The sequence below is a fragment of the Dromaius novaehollandiae genome, chromosome 3, assembly GCF_036370855.1.
Source record: "Dromaius novaehollandiae isolate bDroNov1 chromosome 3, bDroNov1.hap1, whole genome shotgun sequence".
Classification (NCBI taxonomy): domain Eukaryota; kingdom Metazoa; phylum Chordata; class Aves; order Casuariiformes; family Dromaiidae; genus Dromaius; species Dromaius novaehollandiae.
In genome coordinates, this window is record NC_088100.1 from 82,868,749 (window position 1) to 82,893,074 (window position 24,326).

At 40.2% G+C, this 24,326-nt stretch overlaps 2 protein-coding genes across 9 annotated transcripts; one reads left to right on the top strand and one right to left on the bottom strand.

Moving 5' to 3' along the window:
• Positions 1-221: 221 nt before the first annotated feature.
• Positions 222-19,955, top strand: PHF10 (PHD finger protein 10). Of its 3 annotated transcripts, none has more exons than XM_064509292.1 (12): positions 729-910; positions 3,762-3,868; positions 4,387-4,517; positions 5,357-5,434; positions 6,935-7,068; positions 7,186-7,335; positions 8,540-8,649; positions 10,220-10,373; positions 12,737-12,892; positions 17,625-17,733; positions 18,013-18,201; positions 19,703-19,955. In XM_064509292.1, exons 1-12 carry the CDS (start codon positions 842-844, stop codon positions 19,786-19,788), a joined length of 1,473 nt encoding a protein of 490 aa, XP_064365362.1. In that variant the 5' UTR covers positions 729-841; the 3' UTR covers positions 19,789-19,955. The 3 variants fall into 3 exon arrangements, with proteins under 3 accessions (XP_064365363.1, XP_064365362.1, XP_064365360.1); XM_064509290.1 differs by having other exon boundaries at positions 730-910; positions 5,351-5,434; XM_064509293.1 differs by lacking the exon at positions 12,737-12,892 and having other exon boundaries at positions 222-910; positions 5,351-5,434.
• Positions 18,347-23,724, bottom strand: C3H6orf120 (chromosome 3 C6orf120 homolog). Of its 6 annotated transcripts, none has more exons than XM_064509297.1 (2): positions 23,500-23,724; positions 18,347-21,744 (listed from the first exon to the last, which is right to left on the bottom strand). In XM_064509297.1, exon 2 carries the CDS (start codon positions 21,695-21,697, stop codon positions 21,140-21,142), a length of 558 nt encoding a protein of 185 aa, XP_064365367.1. In that variant the 5' UTR covers positions 21,698-21,744; positions 23,500-23,724; the 3' UTR covers positions 18,347-21,139. The 6 variants fall into 6 exon arrangements, with proteins under 6 accessions (XP_064365367.1, XP_064365366.1, XP_025973108.1 ...); XM_064509296.1 differs by having other exon boundaries at positions 18,347-21,747; XM_026117323.2 differs by having other exon boundaries at positions 23,356-23,724.
• Between the last annotated feature and the right edge of the window lie 602 nt (positions 23,725-24,326).

Sequence of the window (24,326 nt, forward strand, 5' to 3'; positions counted from 1 at the left end):
AGTGGCTCTGCGGAGCCATTGTGCAGGGAGGCAGCTGCCAGCGCGGCGGGATGGGGGTCGTCGCTGGGAGGCAGGGCCCGTGCTGCCGGCTGCCGTTACGCAGCCGCGCCGGCAGGAGCAGCCGCGGGGGCGGCCGGGGGACGGCGGCGCTGGGGGCTGGCCGACGCGTGGCGCCGCGCTCCGCACCGCGGTGCCGCCGCCGCTGCGCGCCCTCCTCGCGCGGCGGAGCGCGCCGGCACCGGCTTTCTCCGCGCCCCCCGTGCCCCCTCCTGCGGTGGTTGATGGTTCACAAACGTAGCTCGTCCCCGGCTGACGTTCCCGCAGACGGGAGCCTGGCGGCGGCGCAGCCCAGCCCCGCCGGCTGCCAGCGCCCGCGCCGGTCAGCGGCGGCGTCGCTCTGCGCGGCGCGGGCAGCGCTCGCCACCGCCGGGGGATGCTGCCCCTCCGCCCCGCGCTGCTGCCCAAGCGGTGCCGCGGCGGCTCGGCCCCGCGCTCGCGGCCCGGCCGCGCGGCTGCCCGAGGACCAGCAGCAGCAGCAGCCGGAGGAGGGCGCGGCGGCGGCGGCAGCGCCCCGGCAGCGGGCCCGCGCGGCAGCGGCAGCGGCGGGTCGGGCCGCGCGGCGGGCCGGCGGCGCGGGCCGGGGTCGCCGCGGGCTGCCCGGAGGGGGGCGGAGCAGGAGCTGCGCGAGCCGCCGCGCTCGTGCTCGAGCTGGCCGGTAGGGGCCGTTGCCACCCCCCGCAGGGGGAGGGGGGGCGGAGCCGGGCGCGGCGCGAGGCCGGGTCGCGCGGCGGCGGCGGCGGCGCTTCTCCTCGCCCAGCCGGCGGCGGCCCCCGCGGCGGTAATGGCGGCCGTCCTGTCCCCGCGCGTCTGCGACAGCGACCCGGCCACGCCCGGCGCCCAGTCCTTGAAGGTGAGAGCGGGCGGCGGCCGCGGCGCTCCCGGGCCCGGCGCGGCGCGGCGACGGCGGCCTGGGGCTGCGGCGGAGCGGCCGCCACGGCGGGAGGCCTCGCCCGGCCCTGAGGGCGGCGGCGCGGCCATTGCGACCCCGTCGGGGGTCGCTCCGCGCCCCTCCCGGGGGGGCGGTGGCGCCGCCGCGCGGCGTGGGGGCGGCCTCCTCCCGGGGCCGAAGTTGGGGAGCGGGGTCCAGGGCGCGCCGGTTGCCGGGGAGCCGCCGTCGCTTGTAAAAGTCCGCGCGCCGCTTCCCGGTTCGGTGCGCCCGCTCGCTTGGCACCGCCTTCGTCACCGGGAGAGTCGCGGAGAGACAAAGTTTGAGTCTAGTCCCGGGCACCTGTGCGTAGGCCTGACGGCGCCGGGGTACATTGCACCCGGTCTGTCCAGGCGCTCTTCTGACTTGGAGCCCGTACGCTCGGTGCAGTTCCTGCACCTGCTTTCAGACATAGATTTGTCAGTTGGGTTTTGAAAGAAATCGTTAATTCGGGCTTTCCGATTGTTTCTTAAAGTGTTGTTACTTAGGTCTTCTGCACCGTGTTAATGCGTGGGTGTACCGGTGCTTTGTAGAGTAACCCTGTTTTGTAAGTACCAGGAGACCCGTGTTCGTTTTACATGAGCATGCGTTTTTAAGGGAGGAAGGGGCACTTTTGACCGTCTAGTCTACTTTCTACATGCCGAAAAGCCTAAGACTGTCCTTTATTATGATTTTTCAGTACAGTAAGTGTGCTTGAACAAATCTGAGGTTGCAGTGCAGACGTTTTCCCTTCTCGTGTAGAGTCCTCTGCAACAAACTGTCTGATTTACTAGATTTTTTGTCCCTGAGCCCGTGTGACTGAAATTGCTGAAGTTTTCAACAGTTCGGGAAAGCAGAGATGGAGATAAAGGGCATTCTTCTCTCCTGTGATTCGAGTGCTCAGCATTCATGTTTTTTAGCAATACTGAATTGAATGAAGAAAATGTCAAAGGAGAAGGAGAAACTGATGCCAGGTGCTTCGTCATAATCACTGTGTTGAGACCTATCTTTTTAAAACATCCTGAAGTCTCTTGGTAGTTTTTGCATAGTGAAACATAGCTTTGGCTCTGTTTAGATTTTGTCAGTGTAGTTGAAAAAGTTTGGAGAGCATTAGTTTTACGTGTGGGAGGTAGGGATGAGCTACTGATGACATAGCTATGTCACAAAAAACTCTCCAGTGTGATGTTGTTTTGTTTGGGAACTGCTATTTAGTTTTTCTAATTGGTTTTACATGGGGTACTCTTAGCGATACTGGGAAATAGTATTATTGCTAATACTTGTGAAGATGCCGCTTATATGGTTCTGTAAGTATAACTTTGTTAAGAAAGCAGAGCTTCTTTAAACCTGCTTTTAAGTTTTTGTTCTCCCTGTATGAAAGATATTCTTCCTACTCACGAGGAAGAACCTATTTCTCAGATAAAGAACTGTGAAATACAGTAAATAAACTAAAAATACAGGAGACGGATGGGTATCTTTTCTCTGTGGCCTACCTTGGCTATACTCGGAAATGTTATGTAACAAAAGTAATGTATTCTAATCTACTAGAATTCTTTTTAGTAATAATATTTCAAGTGTTACAGTGGTTCGTAAAACATACTAGAAGGAAAGGCGTTTGCTAAGGTAGATCTAATAACTGTTCTTGTCATTATTCAAAAAGTATAACTGTGGGCTTGATCCATTCCTGACAGGTTAATTCTTCTATCCTAAACTTCACAAAAATGAAACATTATTCTTTCATACTACTCTACTTTCTTTAGAGTTTCTGTTACTTAAAGTGCTATTTTGTTCGTGGCTCTAATACTAATGACAATAGGTGAGTCACTTCACTATTTCTGCCTTCTGTTTCTTGTTTGTAATCCTGCAAGGGTGATCACTAAAATATTTTGAGATTTATTGATGATGAGCATTACATAGGAGTTGTGTGGTGTTACTAGACAAAGCAGTGAAAAGCACAAGAAGGCCAATGGAATTGTTGGTCTGCTAGCTTTTACCAAACTGTTGTTTGTCTTCGAGTTCTTTTTGCTTTTTCACCCTTTATTCCCTTTCTTTATACAGATCTCATGAAATCCAAGTAGTGACATCTGTAGCTTAACTTCTAAATGCTACCTTGTAATAGCTTTGTTCTAAAGATGAGATTTGTCTTCTGTATCTGTTGCAATACAACTTCATCAGTTTTTCTCCCTTTTTTCACTAAAGACAGGTTTTTGCTGCTTGCTGTACTTACATCTTTGTGTAAGCTGTATATACCATTTCTTTTGTTTTAACTCTGTGTGTGTAAATTCCTGGCTTGCTGTTGGTGATGCTTTCCTCATTTTTTATGAACATCAGCTGTGAGCAAGATCTTGGTGTTTTTGCCCTGTACTTGCCGTTGCTTTTGAGAGCAAGCTGATTAAATGAGAATTTGTTTTCCCTGACTGTCGGCAGTGAGGAAAGTAGTGTTTGCTGGGTCTGCAGCTCTCTGGCTGTGCTGATGCCATAGGTAGTTTACATCCATGCCATCAAGAATGATGAACTTGGCAGTCAGAGCCACTGCTCTGTCCGTTCCGCGCTCCATCTATGCCACGGGGGGGAAGGTGAGAAACTACCCAGTTCTCTTTCTGTGCTACTGTGTGGAATGTGACTAGTATATAACAAAGAATGCTGTGCTGTGTAAACTGCCCTATGAGTTGTTTGTAAAGAGTATTTTTAAATAGTTCAGTAATTCAAGTATATTTAAATTGGAGCGCCTGACCATATAATTACAGTAATCTGTTCAATACTTTTAATATTTTAATGTTTATCTTCATTTTCTTTTCAGGATGATACAGAGGAAAATTCCAATGACGGTAGCCAACCATCCAAAAGACGGCGTATGGGCTCAGGGGACAGTTCTCGGAGCTGTGAAACTTCTAGTCAAGACCTTGGGTAACATCATTTTTTATTGCTAGTCTTGTTGTATCGTTTGTTATGCTCAAGCATTACCTCTTCGACTTTCTCTGCTTGAATATTCTTCATATATTTTTCTGAACTGAGGGAATGTCCTGTGAGTAGCTTTTTCCCCAGCCCATTTTAAGATCTTTTATTTTAAAACTGTGCAAAATGTACTGCAGTTTAATTTATAATTAAAAGCATAGCTTATATTACTTTTAAAATGCTACTTATTTTTGGTGTGAACTTTGACACAGTAGTGCCTGATTTTCATGTTTTCCCGTGTTCTCCCATAACATAGATATCCCTTTCTTCATGTGCCATCCCTTAACATATTGATGAATGGTGGTTTGGGGAAATGTATGTGAAGTGGGATGTAACTGAATGACTTTGAAATGGGTTGGCAGGATGTTGTATTCTAAAAGGCTTGTCCAGTTTTTGATAGGAGTTGTTCATTCACATAAATAGGAAGTAATTTTTTCTTTCGGGGGGGGGGGGGGTTCTTTTGTGCTTAGATTTAGCTACTTTCCTGCTGAAAACTTGATAGAATACAAGTGGCCACCAGATGAAACAGGAGAATACTATATGCTTCAGGAACAAGTCAGTGAATATTTGGGTGTGACTTCCTTTAAAAGAAAATATCCAGGTATCCATGTTTTTAAAAGTTTTTTTTTTCTAAAAATTTCTTTCTTTGTACATTGAGTAGTAACGTGAGTCTTTTTGATTTCAGCATTAGCCAGTTGATTATAAAAGATGCTGGCAAAAGTAGATCTAAATTATGCATGTTGTACTTTCTATTTTTGTTGCTAACAGTTGAAAATGTATCCCCCGGTTTTCAAAGCAATTGAAGACTTTTTGGTATTGCTGGTATTTGGTATTACTGAAAACCTGTAAGAAGTCCGATTTGGGGGTTAGAACAAGTAGCTTTTGAAAATTTACCTCAATTTTTGTTTTTAGGATTTCATTGGTGATTTCTTGTTATACTGCTATATCTCTGCATTCTGTTTCCTAAATTGCACGACACTTTCTATACTGTGGAAGAATTTAAAAATGAGTTGGGGAGGTATTTGGATTTAAGCCTTCATTTATTCAGAATTGACAAATCTTGTTCTTCTGTCACTGAATTTATTTTTAAAAGGCATATTAGTAGAAACAAAGAACATACCTTCAGTGCTTTTCTGTGTTCTATGCAGCTAAGCTCTTCTGGCATTTCCATTAAAATCAGACTTCTTCAGTAAATCTGTAAATAATAATTATGGGCAGAGCAGCCTAAAAAATTTGGCCATGTCTTTAGAATGTATATTAAATTTAAAATAAACTTATAAAATTACCATGCTTATAGGAATAGTAATATAATACAGACTTATGCTACCTGGAGATAAAATTGTCAAAATACTTCTACTTGCTCTGATAAATGTTGTTATGGGGGTGTTTGAATAAATTTGCACATTTTAATTTTTTTTGTTGTTTCCTTTGGAGATTTAGAAAGGCGAGATCTATCTCACAAGGAGAAACTCTACCTCAGAGAACTAAATGTTATCACAGAGACTCAGTGCACGTTAGGTAAGAAAACAAATTGTTAGATCCCTTGTTACGATATTTAAAAATATGACGTACTGGTAAAATGATTCAGTTTGATAGAGTAGAACTGTGTTACCCTGAACTGAAAACTTACATCCAGAAATGAAAATTGGTTTGTGTAAAATGACCTTGAGATATCGCTATTATAGGTTTATTAAAAAAAAAAAAAAAAAGATCTATTTTAATGATTTAACAAAATTCCTTCTCTATTGTAAATTAACTTACTGCCTTTTTGTCTCTCTGGAAAAGAGTGTGATACTTCAAACTAAAAAGTACAGGCTATTCTTGTTTTGCTGAGTTATCTGGGACTCAGCAAACACTGGAATACCATATCGCCCTATGTATGATGAGTTTAGAATGGTGTAGGTTAAAGCACTTGAATATGTTTGTAACAGAATAATATCCTTGATATGGCTTATTTTGAAAGAACTTAAAATATTTTTTTCTTCCTGTGTTAATACATGTGACTTAGGCATTATTTGATCTGTAACATGCTCCATCTTTTTTTTCCTGTGCATTATGGATCTGTGCAAATTTTCTATCATTTTATACATTAAGAACAGTCCTTAGTACACTGGCTTGAATTTCCCACATTCATGGCATCTCGATTTTTGTACTTAAATATGTAGGGAAAAAAAATCTAATTTTTATTATAGAAACAAAACGCTATTTTGCATAACATATACAGTAGAGGTATATGCTGTGTTAACTATCTCAATTTTTTAATGTTGTGGTCCTAATCAGTGGGAGTAACATAAATCAACTTCCACTGTATTGTCAGTGGCTAGAGATTAGTTGTGTTGGAAACTTTTTTTTAAAAAGAGGAGTTCTGTATTGTGGTTGCAAACTGAGACATTCATGTCTGAGGCATTTCAGACTTCTGAACTTCAAGTACCTTCGTTAGGAGTCAGGGGTCTCTACACAGTTTCCTGTTCTGGATTGCCTCTCACAGTGAATCTTGATTGTATAGAGAATGTAACCTCATTTAAGTTAAGATTTTACAAGTGAGTGAAATTAATGGTTCACCAATACTAGAAGGGGAGGTCCTGCTTACTTGGTCCTGGCTATTGTGCTTTTCAAACTCCTTAATAAATTCATCTAACTCATGAAGATAGGATAAACCTCCTCTGCAAAAACCAGCGTACTTCTGTACTGTTTTAGTGAGTTAAATCGACTTCCAGAGGTGATTAATAGGTGCCAGAGTCAATGTGAAAGTGGTACCATTCTGTAATGGTAAGCAGGAAAAGAAATGAGCCCTTCCTCTTAGGGTAGAAGTAAACTCTTAATCAGCCCGAGTCACAGAAAGCTAAATGGCACAAGTTCACTCCTGCTTGAGAGAGGGAGGGGGAGAGAGAGAGAGTGCATTGTGCATAGCAGATTGTCATCTTTGGCTGCTCAAGAATTTAGTTGGTTATTGTAGGATATAAATAGCCTACAGTTAATTTTGCTGGATAGCATCATTATTGCTTCTATCTATTTTAGGTCTAACAGCTTTGCGTAGTGATGAAGTAATTGATCTTATGATTAAAGAATATCCTGCCAAACACGCTGAGTATTCTGTTATACTGCAAGAGAAAGAACGTCAGCGAATAACAGATCATTATAAAGAATACTCTGTAAGTAACTAGTATATATTAAATGAATCAGATCAGTTACACGTGGAGTATAAGAAAAAAGCATTTGCAAATGGGTATTGAAATGTTTGTGAATTAATAAAATTGTTTTTATTTCAGCAAATGCAGCAGCAGAACACACAGAAAGTAGAAGCTAGTAAAGTTCCAGAATATATTAAAAAAGCTGCCAAGAAAGCTGCAGAATTCAACAGTAATTTAAACCGGGAGCGAATGGAAGAAAGAAGAGCCTATTTTGATTTACAGACACATGTAGGAAGATTTAAATTTCTTAACAATGTCAATAGGTAGCTCCTTGCTTGTTCTAGTGAAGGTGGTTTTTTTTTTTTTTCAGTACCATTCTACCTTACTATAAAGAATTTTTTATTAGTCTTTTTTCAGATATGATGCATTTTGATATAGAGACTTAAACAGTTTTACTATTAAATTGGTAAAGCTGCTAAAAATAATAATCTCAAATATATTTCATGTGAAAACTTTTTTTAATTGAATAGACTTCTATGTGAGGAAGCTTTTAAAATTCCAGCGTTGTTTTTTTGTCGTGTCTCTTAACCTGCTGATAGTAGCATAAAAATAAGGGAGATGTTTAGGTTACTAAGAAGCTTCTGTTCATATTATTTCTAATAAAAAAAAAAATGGAACATCTAATGAAAATAAGGGCGTAGAAAATTGACAGCACCCTTAGGTAATACATAGTTTATTTTGTGCCTCAAGGTATTGCTTAGGCAAAATTTTAGAAATGTTTCCAGAAAACCCCAGGCATTTATATGAAAACACATATATTTCATGCTTCTGCTATGCATGATTAAAAAATGTATTAGCTTGCATTCTGAAGCAAGACTGCACTGCTTGCCTAAAGACAGTACAGCAAAAATGATCTTGGTATGTGAACTATTACATGGCAGTCTATTATGGAGAGTTTACATTTTTCTGATACTGGCCCCCGTTGGAAACAGGATAGTGGATAATTAGTTTGATTTATTTCTAAAGAAAATAAAACTTTCCGGGGGTTCTTTTCCATATATTCATATTGTTAATTGGAGTTTTTTTATACTGCAGCTCAGTTTCAGAATTAAATTCCAAAGTTCTTGCTACCCTCTACTAATATGCACACACAATAATTCATTTTAAAGACACCTATCTTGAAAGCTTAAGTATTCTGTTGAGCTGTTAGATTTTAATTTTTTAGTTATTTATTTATTATCCTGTTAGAAGTAGTCTTATCTGATACTAATTTGGTTCATAGATGCTTACTAATTGGATTTAATCTGGAATATTATTTTTTGAGTGGGATCTCTTATAGTTTTAATGAATTGGATTGCCCATGGGAGAACTCAGTTAGCTGTTCCAGCTTAAAGGGAGAGACTTGCTGGTTCAAAAATATTTGGGGGGTGAGGAAGGCTCAAAAGTTTGTATGGGAAACAAAAACTTCATTGCTTTGTATTAAACAATACAGATTATCCAGGTGCCTCAAGGAAAATACAAAATCTTACCTACAGAAAGAACAAAGGTTAGTCCTTATCCAGTGGCTCTCATACCCGGCCAGTTCCAGGAGTACTACAAAAGGTATTTTAAAAGCATCCTAACTGCTGATTCTGGTTGCACTGAACTATTTTCTCTACATCTAGCTGATGAAAAGCATATGAGTGTATTTACTGTGAGTTTTTTGAATTAATTTTATGCTTGAGGCACTTGCTAGTCTAATAGATGTAGAATGTGGTATCTTCCTGCAACAAAACAGATGTAGTATTGGCTGCAGCAATATTTTCTCCACTGCTGTATGATGGTGCCTCAGATTTGGCCTGCTCAGGTGTTTACTGTGGTAAAAGGAGACTCACTCCTGCCCGCCTTGTGTGTTTACTTAGCCTTTGCATGTGTGGTAAGACTAGTGTCGCTACATCAAAATGTTGCAATGCAAGCTTGTGATCAGATGATTTCTGTGTGACGGTCTTGCTGTCTTTTTTTGAACTTTAAAGAAAAAAAAACTTTAAAGAAAAAAACTTTTAACTTCAGAAAAAACTAGTTTTCATTGGTCATGTGAGTTAGGTTTAAATAAAGTTGGAGAGAGAAAAGCTGTTGCTGTTGGATCTTTATCCTTCACAAAATATGTATACTTGACTGTATACCTAAATTTAAAACTGTACCCTATGGCATACTCCAATTTTACAGGCAATTACTGATTTAAAAATTGTTAATTAAGTTTTGCTATCTGTACAACAGAGATGGTAGTCATCCTATACATGCACAGTTTTCTCTGGAGAAGAAACTTTTTATCTGCATATGCCTTTGTTATTCTGGTGTGTACATACAAAACCCCCCAAATGTGCATATTACAGGAAGTTCAGAAGCATTTCAATATTTTTACATTAATTGAATTTAAAATATTGCATCTTGTTTATTCTGCCCTTACAAGCTTGTGTGCCTAAACTGCTTATCCTTTTTAGTGGAGAACATAGGCTTTCAAAACATGCATCAAAATATCAACGCACCTGTTACAACGTTTGTCTCTAATAGTAAAAGAATTTGCACTTCTTTTCTTAGGAGTAAAGACAAAAAAAATGTGTAGAGCACAAGTATTAGGCTGTGCCTGGCTATAAGCAACGTGGTTAGATCTTGATCTTCTGAAATTATATTTTTATTTGCACTTTTTGTTCTTCAGTAATTAGGAAACTAGGACATAAATCTATAGTCTCTACTTATTTTGCTTTGGACCCTAGCTGTTTGTGTGCCTGGCTTAGAACTGTTGTATACATGCTATGTGGGTACTATACACTTATAAACAAAGTGTATAGTCTGTTGGTCATAGTAATGTGGGTTGATAGAAGTTTTATAGGGGTTGAGTGGCCATTTATGTAGGTTTGGAACATTGCAAATATATTCTTCCTGTGCTCCACGAGTACCTGCCTACACAAAGACAGCTAATACTAGGTAGGCAAATGTTTGTGAGGAGAAATGAGTGTTTCCTGCATTTTCAGAATTGTGCTTTTTATGGGCCTTCCTGAAAAAGGAAGCTTGAATGATCCATGTTTCTTACTCTTCTTCCCTTAACTGCTTGTGTTCTGTGTTTATAATGTATGTCTATGCAGATTTAATAAAGTGCACAGACATTCATTTCATTTTATTTTTTTAACTTTAGATACTCGCCAGATGAACTTCGTTACTTGCCGTTAAACACGGCTCTTTATGAACCCCCTTTGGATCCAGAGCTGCCTGCGTTAGACAGTGATGGAGATTCAGATGATGCAGAGGAAGGTCGAGGTGATGAAAAACGGAAAACCAAAGGCAATTCGGTGAGACAAATTGAAAGTATTCTTCAACAAAAATACCCTTTCCCTTCGCTTTTTAAGTTTCAGTAATTTCATAGTAGAATCTTTAACATCTACAAAATGAAGGAGAATCATAAAATAAAAATCCTCCCTTCTTTTTAGTGCTTCTCTTTATTTTATAACATTGCTCTCCGACTTTCCATTTTACTTATTTTAAAGTAAATCAAATATTTGAAACATCAAGCCCTCTATTCCCTCTTTTTAAAGAAACTTTGAAGAATCTTCCCAACTGCAGCTCTTTTGATACACCCTTTCCACCAGGTGATGGGACAGGTTGCTAACATTTCTGAGCAGGGAGATCTGTAGTTCCACAGAATCTATTGCTAAAACAAAGGAAGTGATGCCTTTTTCTTCTTGTAATGTAGAAGCAGGCAATACTCAGAACAGAAATAGTTACTTTATTATATTCTAAAGAAAAAGTAAAAGCACTCTGTTCTTCGCTTTATAGTATGACTTTAACAAGATGTATATGTTCTCTATATTGAATGCAAACACAAAAATGACTTTCTGGAGTTAAGGGAAACTTTCGCATACCTACTTGATAGTGTTCTGCATGCGCTAGAGCAGCTGAGCCTAGTCAGAGGGACTGCCAAGTATAATCGAAGCATTGGTATAGTTAATATGTTGTTGACAAACACCTTCCAGAAGTTTAATCCTATTTTAGGAAAAACGAATGTAAATGCACGATTTCTAGTTCAATTGACTAACATTATACATACCGACCACCTAAAATACTAAACTTAGCTATATAAATGTTTATTTTGTTTAAGTATTCACAAGAAGTTTGTAACTGAAGAAGTGAAGGGGTCACTTTGGAAGGCTAACCAAGGCAGAAGTAGCTGTTAATACACCCTTTCTGCTTGCATTTTTGGGGAGGGAAAAAAGCCTAACATGCTAAATGTCAGCACAAACTTGACTTATTCTTGCGCCGGTTGTGTTACAGTTGGTCTTCAGGCCATTTCTGCCTAGTTCCCTTTTCCATTGACTTCTGTTCCCCTTAATGGTGAAGAGAAGTAACTGAACTGAACAGGCTGGCCTTTCCTTTTCCACAAAAGTTCTGAAGGCATTTTAGTGATAGAATGTAGAAGCCAAAATGATTGTGCTTGTGTTGGGAAGGTATAGGGGAAAAGTGAAGGTGAGATACCTATGAAGTGCCTTTGGCTATAGAAGCAGGGGTTCTCCATCTAGTCATTGGGGCATATCATTTGGGAAAAATACCTATTGATCACGAAAGTGGGCGGTTGTGTCAGGCACTGCCTATTTCTGAGTTTTGAGGAACCTGCTGTTCTTCAGATCTCCCTGGTAAGTCCAACTGTATGCCTTTTCCTTTTCCCCTTCCTCGTTGTTGAAGCCAGGTAGCAGTTTTCCTGTTCCTTTAGTGTTTTGATGGACCTGTCCTAAATAACCCTTCCCTAAAATAACCGAAACATACCATTTCTTGTTGCCGCAGTTTGCTTTGCTTTTGTGTTATACTCCTCCCTTTGCCCTGTGTCTGTTTTGTCTATTTTGATTTTAGGCCCTCGGATGTAGGCTGATTATTATTTCATTTGTATAGAGTGCCTTTTACTGTAGGGCACCATTGTTATTGGACCTTTTGGTTTTACTGTAATAAATGCAATTAATCATTTTTTTCTGCTGAAGCCTTTTGGAGGCCTTTATTAGCACTTTTCTGAGAAAAATCTTGTGCTGCTACTCTTAATTATGCTTATATTGATCTCTCACCCTCTTTGAACCTCTTCCCTTCCTTCTTGCCTCCCCATCCTTCAAAAAATGCCTGGACTGCAGCATATGTTCTGTTGTTTGGTTCTGTATGGAATATTGAAATGTGTTTTGCCTTTGGCATTCTTCTGCTGCAATCCAAGTGAAATATATAGATTGCTCCTGGTGAAAATAGTAGATGAGGGTGGCAGAAAACCTTCACATATTTAACTCAAATGCTATTTAGTAGTACACTTTAAATGCATGGCCAGGGCACTTTTAACTTTTTGCTGGCCTGTTACTATGTAAATGATGCATCTTGCATATTGATATAGTGAATTTTTTGCCAACGTTTAAGGAAAATGGTTCAAAGAATTAACACTGTACTCCTACTCTGACATCAAGATCATCTGGAAAACATGACTGCTACTGCTGATGCCAGTCTCTTAGTATGAGAAAAGTAGGCATTAAAGATTATGAGAAAAGGTGTTCTAGACTGTGATGTACCCTATGCTTCTGTAGAAGGAAAGGTGTATCCTTCTTTTACCTTAGTTGGCTCTGGGGCATAGGAAAGACTTGTTTGTCTATCCAAAAAAATAAAAAATATAGCTATGGTATTTTTATTATAGGACAATTCGTCTGGCAATGTATCTGAAGGTGATTGCGCCACAGACAACCAGGAGGATTCTTTTCAGGGAAGACAAAAAACAAGAGACAAAAGTGCTACTCCAAGAAAAGATGGTTCCAAACGTTCTGTATTGTCCAAATCAGTTCCTGGGTACAAGGTAGAAGAAAAAAGCCCCTGACTGAACTTCTTTACTGACCAGCCTCTCCCCGAAATACTCATTTTTCAATAATATGGAACTTCTGCTTGCTGTACTTCACTAGCTGCTCTCCTGTTGTGTGCTCCATCTGTTTGCTTCCTTACTTCCTTCTTGCTGTTATTTCATGTGGGGCTTTTCCCTTATCCTAGCTCTACGGTGACTTGTTTCTGTTAGCTTCTCCGATTCCCTGGCCATTACATCAGAAAAAATCATTGTGGTTTTATTAGTGGAACTCTACATCTTTCTGTCTGCCCTAACACAGCAGTCGGAATTATTTGTCAGTTCAAAACTAGCATTCAGTATTAGCCGTTATTTTTTTTCTGCTATTTAGTATGGCAGCATACCAAGATCAGTGCTATAAAGTGCAGCTGTATGGCTGAATATATTGTTATGACATTCATTTTAAATAGTCTTTCATCCTGAAATGTTACGATGTACAGGATGGAAGGCAAGAACTATAGTTGTACAGGCAACACTACGTAACCACTTTAACAGTATATGGAAAATATCTTTCTATGTAGTTCATGCTACAGTAGAAAAGTTTTTAGGCAATATGCTTTTATTCAAGCTAAAGAATTGGCTAGGATGTTAAGACACTTGAGCTATGAGTTAGTAATTGCCAAACCTAGGACCCAAATCATCTTGATTTTTGAAATTATATAATAATACTGATAAAAATAAGTTTAAGATAAAAATACATTTCAGAAGAAATGGGAATTGACTTGCATTATTTATGCATTATCAATCTGCATTGTAAGAGGGGGGGTTAATATATTATAATACTTTTAAAACACATAGTGCCCAGTCCTGTTCCACTAAGCTAATGAGAATTTTCCATTGACCTACATGGGAGCAGGAACAGGCCCGTAAAGAGAGAAAAACACTACAATAAGGTAAGGTTTAGCATGCAGCAATCACGAATGCTTGTTAAAGAGGTTATTAAAAAACAAAAAGCCAGAGTTTTGGCAGTGACAAGATGATATGTGTTGAAAAACTGTCTCAGCAAAAGCAAGCTGTTGAAGGTTTGCATTTAATATTCATACTTGTTTATTATCTAAGTTTATCAATTTAACAATGAACTTAAAACTTTTATTAAGAAGCTAATTTCCAATGAGATTTGGGCAGCTTTGAATGATAAACTTTCTCTAAATACAGTAACTGCATGAGTACACTTTTTGCAGTTCCGAACAAATATCAAGCTCCAGCTGTGTTTTCTCTCTTCAGGACCTTACTAGGAAACATGTACACTACGAGGATTTAGTGTGTGGTACCATTCATATTTTTTTATATATGTAACTTTGCAAATTGTTGTAGACCTAAAATTCTTATCAATATTCCAGGAACACGAAATCCAAAGATCGAGCTTGAATTTTTTTAGCTTTATTTAACTTGACATTAGAGACTGTGTGCCACTGGTTTACAGAAAGAAGTTTCATGTAGCTGTGAGACGCTTGAGTGTTTGATTGGTCCAATCTATTTAATGGCTTTTTGAATGCATAGAGAGAAAACTGATGGGATTTGATGGAACTGATGATGAGAAAAGTTCTGAACTTCTATTTGTAGAAGAATGTTGGCAGTATATAACATTTCATTTTGAAAATGGATTCAAAATCACCAGTTGTGTTAATAACAAGATACTGCTGTAAACTTGCAGTGCCACATCTTTGCAATGTCAGTGTACTCTGCATCAGGCTGTTGATACTGTAAAGGTGGTGATGTTGTGTTGGGAGGCTGAGGACTGTTCTTGTTTGTGGGAACATTTAAATACTTTCAGTAAACCCGATTACATGAGCTGTTTTAACTGAGAAGATGGATTCTTGTTTGTTAGTCTATAAAATCACCAGATAATGCTATATCATATGTGCCTAAATGTTAAGGCACTTTGAGTTGAAGGCTTAACTGATTTTAAATGTTGTCCCTGTGATTGCTAAATCTTTGTAATATTTTGTTCTGTATCATTCTCTAATATTTGACTATTTTTGTAGGACAGTAATCTTTTGGTTACATTTAGTTAAAATTGAAGGATAATTGTTATGGCATCAACATGCAAATGTATAGTTATAGCCACAGTATGAGTATTACAGGATTCACACACTTCCACTGAGTTATTTTTAAGTAAAAGAAATTATGTATTTTATATGGAGCCAATTTTATTGTCAGTTCTTTAACAAAGAACAGTTAGCATGTGTTTTACATTTTGTCATGTTACAAGTAGTGAGTCTTCATTGCTGCAGGACTGGCTACTACAATTGCACACATGGGGTACTGTTAAAGTACAGGAGACTTTTTTGCACATAAAACTGAAATGTATTGAGAAACTATATTTTACAACACTTCTGTTTTGGATTCACTGTATATGAAAATTGAATGATTTGCATTCAGAATAGGACCTTATAAAAAGAGTGTAGTTGGAATGTTTAATTTGAGGGCTGCAGCACAGCAAACATGGAAGTTAAAACTTACACAGTAGTCATTGTTTTGACCCTGTATTCCGTTTTCTCCCCCTTCCTCACTGCAAGAAGATGAAGATGTGGAAAGCAAAATGTACTCTTAAGTCCAATGGGATATTGGGACTTCCCATTTGAATTTGATACATTTTCTGCATAACATTTCTAAAAGCCATTTATGATGGTGGAACTTGAATTGTTTTGAAATGTGAATAGTCTTGCCTTTTTCATTTTTTGTAAAAATACTTCCATACTGTTGGAACTTTATTTTTAATAGGCTGTGATTCCTTCCCTCCCCCTGCCCAACACGTGCGATTTCTGATTAACACAATTTAGCAAAGTAAACCTATGTCAGTTTCTAACTTTAGAATTAGGTGTATCCAATGTAACTGCACATACCCTAACACAGGTACACTGACTCAAAAGTAGCTCACTTTAGTTTTGGTGGAGTGCAGGGGAGTTTGCTGCTATATGTTAAAGGCAGTAAAATACAAATCGATAACAGAAATTAGAAGTTGCATTAGAGAAGTGCACTTGCTATTCTAGAAAGGCTTGGTTTACTTAGATATAGATGAAAACACAACAGAAAATTTAGAATGTAGCCTAAATGACAGAAGGGTGAATGCTACAACACTAATGAGGTTTAAGCATGTGCCACTTTTGTTGGGAGGAGCAGGGTATAAAGGTATACATGTAGGACACACAGAATAGTTAACAGTAAAAGATCTAATGTGTGTTTTTTGCTTCCATTATATTTATTATTTTGTAGAAACATTTGTGAATGCTAATTTCTTTTATTGTTTTATTATATTTATGTATAAAACAGGTTGACTATGCTTTTTTTAAAATAAATAAGCAAAAAAAAGTCTGTATGAATGCCTCTGTCATCTTTTGAAAAGGAAGTTAACTATGAACATCTGGTATGGTGTTTTGTTTTTTAAATTGAACTCTTCAGGGCAGACAATTAGAAGCAGACTGTAGCCATGTTTTTAACTTAAAAAGCAGATTGAAAACTTCAGAAATCTTGAAACAAAGCAGTGCGTCCTGACAACTTAAAAATGAATTAAGATACTAATTATCTTGCTAGAAGAAAACAAACTGGGTGGGGAAATAGATTCATTTAAGGATGAGTTTTATTCCAAAAGATCTCTTTTTTGCATATAGTTCTGTTTCTACCTTTATTCATTTTTATTAAACTTCATTCTCTTCCTGACATACACGTTCGGTAGTTGAGTGGGACTCTTTCTTACTGACAAGCCATTTAGTTCCTTAGAACTAGGACATACTAATAATATATGCTGTAAACTCTCTCTCTGATGGCTAATAGTTGCTTCTTTGCAGCAACACTTTTTAAAAAAGCTCTGGTACTGGTAGATTTAAAATTGGTGAGGACTGTATGAATTTTAATCTTCATTTCTCACTAATTTCATTATATAGTGGTCAAAGCTCAACAATGTAACTAGTGAAATGCTTCTGAAATATTTAATGCCTTACTTCCTTCTTGGTTCTCATGAAGCTATAACTACTGTTGGTGTATTTTGGGGGTTTGGACACAATTAATACACATATTAATCCATTTAACAGGCTAATATTTCTCTCTTACCTTTTAAATGGATCTTATGGACCCACATATGCTCCAGATGATCACCTGAAATGTTACAAATGTAAAACTATAGTTAAATGTGAGGGTATGTACTTCTTAATGCAGTTATGATTGGACACAAGAAAGAATCGTAAAACAGTGTATAGTAAGCTAATCGAATATTTTGAAATCTTAAAGATACAAAAGTTGAGTTTATTGCTTTTATAATTTACTTAAAATTCTATATATAGAGACAAACTTTATACAAATGCAAAATTGTATTTAATTCTTTCCACAGACAGGAAATGGGCATGGAGATTCATAAGCATTCTATCTGGAAAAAATTACTGAAATCATTAATGCTGTACTGCATTTAATTTACATTGAGGGGAATGTTAGCTGATGAATTCATTGGCAGAAACTAGTACATGCTTTTGTTCCAGTTATATGGCTTACTACCCGTGCGCCAAGTGCAAGATTTTATGTAGTTAAAATTTTTAAGTCCCACTGCTTGTCGATTACTGTCGTATGTTTGAAGGGTCACCTCAATAACATCATAACAAATAGTTCATTATTTTGTGAGAATTAAGGAGATAAATTACATTTCCTGTTAAATCTATAAATTCTTCTGGAATGAATTTATAGCCCTCTTCTACCCTTCCAGCCAAAGGTCATTCCAAATGCTATATGTGGAATTTGTCTGAAGGGTAAGGAGTCCAACAAGAAAGGAAAAGCTGAAGCACTTATACACTGCTCCCAGTGTGACAACAGTGGTAAGTATCTGTATACACTAACTGGATTCCTAAGGGTTTTTATTTGCCAAATCTTTCTGTGGAAATATTTAGTGTACTAAACTTGTGTACTAACAGTTCAGTTGCCTTTTCTGTCCTTCTTCAAAACTTCATCTCTACTTATTATGTACTAGCATGTTCAATGCACTGTGAGATCTTACCAGGAGGTGAGCTAAACTTCAGCCTCTGTAAAAGCAAACAGACTAACTAATTTTAAATTTCATTTCAGACATAACAGTAATAATATTGGTTTTAATCTAGGCCACCCTTCTTGCCTTGATATGACCCCGGAGCTTGTTGCTATGATTAAGACTTACCCTTGGCAGTGTATGGAGTGTAAAACATGCATTATATGTGGGCAGCCTCACCATGAAGAAGAAATGATGTTCTGTGATGTATGTGACCGTGGTTATCACACATTTTGTGTGGGGCTTGACGCGATCCCTTCAGGTAACAAAGCAAGAGTTAATTATTCCCTTCCCACCTACTCTGGGTTCTGGGGTTTCTCTGTCAGGATTAATATATGCACTGCTTATGAAAGAATAGTTTAGGATAGTGTGAAGGGTAGGAATAAGCATATCCACACTGTAGGACCTCAGTTTTTAATAAGCTTTATTTCTGTATATTTGGTTGTTTACAGTTTAACCTGACAATTCCTAGGAATCAGGAAATATAATTGGCTTTTACAACAGAATCCAAGCAGACTCACCCAGAACTCTATTTTTTGTTATATTTCCAAAGAACACTAAGGATAATTACTTCTCTTAATAAAAGAAACCTGTAAAGAGGCTGCATTGCTGCATATTGCTGGAATATAACTTTCACATTAAAATGTTTGTGCTGTTATTTCAGTTTCTAAATTAAAAACTATGCTCAACTTAATATTTGGGAACACCTTTTTAAACTCCTCCCTTTCCCCCTTTTTATTTTTTTAAACATCAAAGCTGGAAGTAAAGTACCTAGATGTCAGGCAGCCTGTACCTTTAAGTTACCTGGTCACTCATATCACCTGGCCAACTCAAGGCAGTGTAAAGAAAGCTCCAGAGACCTAAATTACTGGTAGTATTCTCAGTTTTTGTGTAATATTAAATCCATGGTATACAGTAAGTTCATGAATACATAAATGCTCAGTGGCTGCAAGTTCAGTGATGACAGTATTCCCTATAACTATAGTATTTCAAATATGAACAAATCCCTGTTGTATATTCCCATTTTGGAAGTACCCAAACCAGCTGCCACTTCAGTACAGGTTCTATGGCTGATTTAACTTTCAGGCTGATCTAAGGACAGAATATAAAAACAATAGATTATGTTCCTACAAAACCATAAAATTAGCAAAGCAACTTTATGATTCCAGCTGCTGCAATATAAATAGTAATGCTCCTGCTCTTTTCTCTACCCATTATTGTTCCCTCAATAAACAAGTTTTAGTTTGAGGTCTGGTGACAAACCCCTGCTAACAGTTTAATCTGTGCTGCCTGACTGCACTGAAATAACTGACACTGATTTGGGGAATGGGACCTAGTACTCTGTGGCAGAAGAATGGCAACATTCTCCAACTGCCATTCATTTCTGCTCAAAGTAATTGCCCATAACTTTGAATTGTGAGCACTTGCATGAAAATTTAATTTGCAACCTCAAACATAATTTGTCAAGTTCTTTCTTTCCTGTAATCACCTCCTTAACAGTGCTAGCTTTTATTTCTCGTTGTCCATAAACATGTGTAGCCAATTGTTACATGTAATGAGTCTGCAAGGAAGGGTGAATTTTATATGCTACTTTCTATACCTTTTAGAAAAGATGTTTACATTCTATAGAAAAACACTGGTTATTTACATTAAAGGAGCCAATACAAATAGATTAGCACCTATTAAAATGGTGAAAGGTGCATAACTTAGAGGAGTGAGTATCAAAGGTAGCTTCCCAATAATGGATAACTTTCTTTTCTTAGGTCGCTGGATTTGTGATTGTTGTCAGAAAGACCCTCCTGTACCCAGAAGAGGAGGAAGAAGGGGGAAAAACAGCAAGGAGGGATAAAAAAAAAAAAAAAAAAAGCAAAGCAAACCAAACTCCCTTGTTGTCCAAAACTTAACTGCACAAGTTTAAGTGATAATTTGGTGCTATTTAACCAACCACTCTGAGAGGAACAATACCACTTTTTTTTCTTTTTACCAAATAAACTTTTAATTTTGGCTATATAATGATTTTTTGTGATAAAATTCACTAACTGTGTCCTGTCAGATGTCTAGATAGAAAAGCCAAATTCCCATTCAGAAAGAGAAAACTTTCAATAGTGAAATTTAAATTGTACACGCACCATTTGTATAAAACTATATTAACATACTTGTTCATTTCAGTGCACTTATCAGTAAGCTCTGTGAAAAGAAAGTTACAGAGCAATTTAAATGTACACTATTTGCATAGCAACTGGTTACTTTGTAAGACCTAACCAAAACAAAAATATTCTTGGAAAAATTAACTTTCATGGAAGTATGGGCATGACCTGACCTTCTTAATATGTACTGTAAATTCCTTTCAGTGACAGTTTTCTTTACAAGTTAATGACTTATTCATAAAGATGTACTGAGACTGTAAACATGTCTACCAAAAAAAAAAAAAACCCACAAAATTATGAGGGGAGGCATAAGAAAACACCTCCCAAGCTCAGGATACTATACACTGCATTGCTTTTAATGAGGAATGTCATAATGACAGATAAGAACAGCTGAAGGCTTACTCTCTGTATAGCAATAATGAAGAAACAACATGCACTTGATTCATGTCATGGATTTGCAGAGGTGATGAGTGAGTGAGTGGACAGGCCTCCACTTGCAGATGGTTGACTTAAATAACATAGAGCACAAGCAGTCAAAAATATAGATCACCTATTCCCTTAGGTGTTTATTTGTTTTTTCCTTCTTTCACCCTAGGCTCCTCAGTTTGACTCAAAAGCCATTGCTGATGAGTTTTACTGAAGATGCTTGTTCAGAGCAGCAGATCTTATTTATAAATATGCTTTAAATTGAGAGGGGCACTGAAGTGCAGCATCTTTTTTTTTAAAATAAAAAATTGATAGAAAATACTGAATTAGGGTTATTTTTTTTCCTAAGCACCTATTTAAAGTGAATTTAGTAAGATTCCCATCTGTACATTCATTTTTAAGCCCTGATCTCTGAAGAACACTATAAATACTGTGCTTGCTGCTCTATTTACATATAGGAGAGGATTTAAAATTAAGTATGGCTTTTCCCCCCCTTCCTTTCTGGGTATAGAAAAAGTAACCTGGATACCTCTTCAGGAAACTTCACAAAGAATACTAAGTATTACAGCAAGTCATTCATATTCAATTTCACAGGCTCAAATGTGATTTAGTCCAGTGTGTATCAATTTAGAAAAGAATTTCAAGTATTAGTTTCAATATTCCAATAAGTATGGTCCAGAAAACAGACTCTTCCTCCTGAGATTCATCTTCTGCTGAGTGTGAGTATTTCTGGTTTGTCTCCATTTCTTCTGGGTTGTAAGAAGCCTCACCAAATGGATATTGTACAACTGTTCGATCATAATATACTTTCATTTCAAACTCGCTCTCCAGGTGAGAGGGATGACCATAAATCCCTATTCCCACTGGGCGGCGGAAGTGTGCTGGTACATGAACAACATCTTGGCCACAAGTTACAGACTGTAACTCATATTCATCAAAGCTTGGGTGAAGAGTCATATCAGATACATACAAGTCTGCATCACCTTTTAAACTCCGCATCTGAAGTACTATCTTTCCCTCATGATTTAGTCTCAAATAGCTGTAGTTTCCAGCTCCGATCTGACCTTGAACAACATGAAGAAGAATCCATTCTTCAGGCACATCCTCTTCCTCAAAGGTATTTACCGCAAATAGTGCTTGAGCTGCCACAAATGTTATCAGGATTCTCCTCCAGTGTGTTGCCATGGCTCTTTAAGTTTTACTCAGACTCTTCCTATGTCACGTGCACTAGCCTGCTAATACAGAACATAATTCAGGTTTCAGTATATTCTGTTCTTGGAAGATTTCAGAGAGATTCATTTTAAAAATTGATAATTTTTAAAAATGCCCTGCAGTCCATACAAAGTTAAGCAGAAATTAATCAAGCAGTGTTTTTTTTCATGCAGAACTGACATTGAAGCCTTAGTCTAATTCTATCTACGTACATGGCACAGTGTGATAGATATTAAGAGAGATGAAACCCAATAATGACTTTGGCCTCAGTTTAAAAACAGAGTGGGAAAAAAAAAAATAAAAAAAAGCTTTTACACATTTGAAGAAGCTGAACTTTGTATCAGTTGTTTAGGGTATCCTGTTTTTCTCCCATCCTCTCATCTAACTTCAGTAGATGGTGAAGGTGCAAACCTGGATGCATGCATGAAGCAGTACACATTCTGACTTCCTCCAACTGGGAAAGCAGTTAGAAACAAAATCAGCTACTGGAGTAACACAATAGATATGCTTCTCCTGTGTGGATTATTTGTAGGACCCAAACTGGCCTATTTTCATAAAGACTCTGCTACCATACACATGCCCAGACCTTTACAGCACTCGTGTACAAAATAAAAGGTTGAAGTTACTGGGATAAGAAGGAGATTGAAAGGTCTGTTATGGAATGAAGGCCCTTGTACCCCTTGCTGCCTGCTTCCAGGCAGGCAGCCTGAGAGTGCAGCACTCCAATCCTTTGAACAGTTGCACTGAACGTGTGTGCAAAAGGAAGCAAAGTTTCAAACCTTGGTGAAGACTAGCAAAAGCATGCAGCAGACTGAATTTTATATGCAAATGATGGTCAAGTGTAGTAGCCACAAGCACATGCGCTTTGACATTTCAGCCTCATTCCTTCCGTAAGCACTGTATGACAATTACTTTAAACATTAGAGTTATTAGTACGCTGTTTTGCACTCTGCTATCATCAAAACAGACTGCATGACTTCCATTGGTATGACACAGTCCCTAGCCTGAAGGGTTTACAGTTGCACAGATGTAGGGAAAAAAGTTGTGCAAGCATTTCTGTAGTTCTAAATTTTCTAAGAGGCCTCTGTAACACAAGGCCACAATTCTGCAAAGACAGCAGAAAAGATGCAAGTCCAGCATTCACCGAACATGCTAGATTGACAAAAAAGCTCTGAACAGTGACAGGAAAAACAGTCTTCTGCCTTTTGTCTCCCGATACCAAAGAATTGACTACCTGCCATTTTTAAAGTAGTAGCGAAATATCCGAGGGGAGGAACAGGAAGAGAAGCACAGCTGAGGAGCAAATGGTTAAGCTATCCAAACACAAGCGAAAGGCAGTACCGTCTGGGTATCTTAACGATCCCAGCGTCTTGGCACCGCCACAACCCTTGGAAGAAGAGCCGAGGTTCAGCAGACCTTGGACAGAGCCAGGAGTGCCTCTGTCCACCGCCTTAACTCCTCCCTTCCCACCAGCGGTAAGGCCGCGGCGGCGACGGGCGGCCCCGGCCCCGCCGCACGGGGCGGCGACGGCCCCCGGCGGAGCCAAAGCGGCCTTCGGAGCCGCGGCGCCGCGGAAAACCCGCCCTCTCGGCCCGGCCCGGCCCGGCCCGGCCCGGCCGGGCTTTACTCACCCCGGGGCACGGCCGCGGGGCCGGAGCCGCGGCCGCGAGGAGCGGCGCGGAGGCCGCCCCGCGGGCGCCGCAGGCGCGGGACCGCTCCGCCCCTCGCCGCGCGGAGCCCCTCGCCGCTCCCCCACGCACACGCCACAGCCGCACCTCGGCCCCGGGCTGCTGCCCGCTGCCCGCTGAGCAGCTGCGCGCGGGGCGGGGCGGGGAGGGGCGGGGCGGGGCGGGGGAAGGCCTCGGCCCCGCCTCCCGCGCAGCGCAGCGCAGCCCAGCGTCCCCCGCGCGCCGTTCACCGCCGTTACCGCCGAGCTCTCGCGGCGTCGCCGCCCCGCGCTCGCGCCTCCCCCGCCCCCTCCCCACGGCGGGGGTGGGCGCGGCTGCGCGACTGCCGCCAACCACGCCCCCTGCTCTCGCGAGAGCGGCCGGTGCAGAGGGCGGGGCGCGGCAGGGCCGTCGCCTTGACAACACGGCAGCACAGGCCCGCGTAGGGCACCGCCGGGGCCCAGGCCGCGCCGCCCTCCCCCGGCGGCGGGGGTGCTGCTGCCGCTGCCGCCGGGGGCTCCGCGCCGCCGGAGGCAGCCCCCGGCAGCCCAGCGGAGGTTTCGGCAAGTTCCGCTCGCACGGGGCCGTAGCTGTGGCCTTGCACGGGAAGCTGGGTCCTGCGCGGCCTCCCAGCCAGCGTGACCCTGCCGCTCCCATCAAACCGCCGTTCCTTCTTCCAGTGTAAACAGGATGTTTGCTACCAACAGTCTTTTATTGTAAAAGAATATAACGTATAATCCCCCTGACAAGACAGAGCTTTCTAGGCAGGCATCCTCCCCTGCAGTGACAGCGCGCCCCAGCAGTCTGTCACACTGCTCAGTTCAGCCAAGGAGCCCCGCTCCTGTACAGCAGTAACGCTTGAGATTTGGTACAAGGATTTCAAACAAACAGTTTTCATTTAAAGCAGAGATGATCCTTATTATAGTACAGGCTTT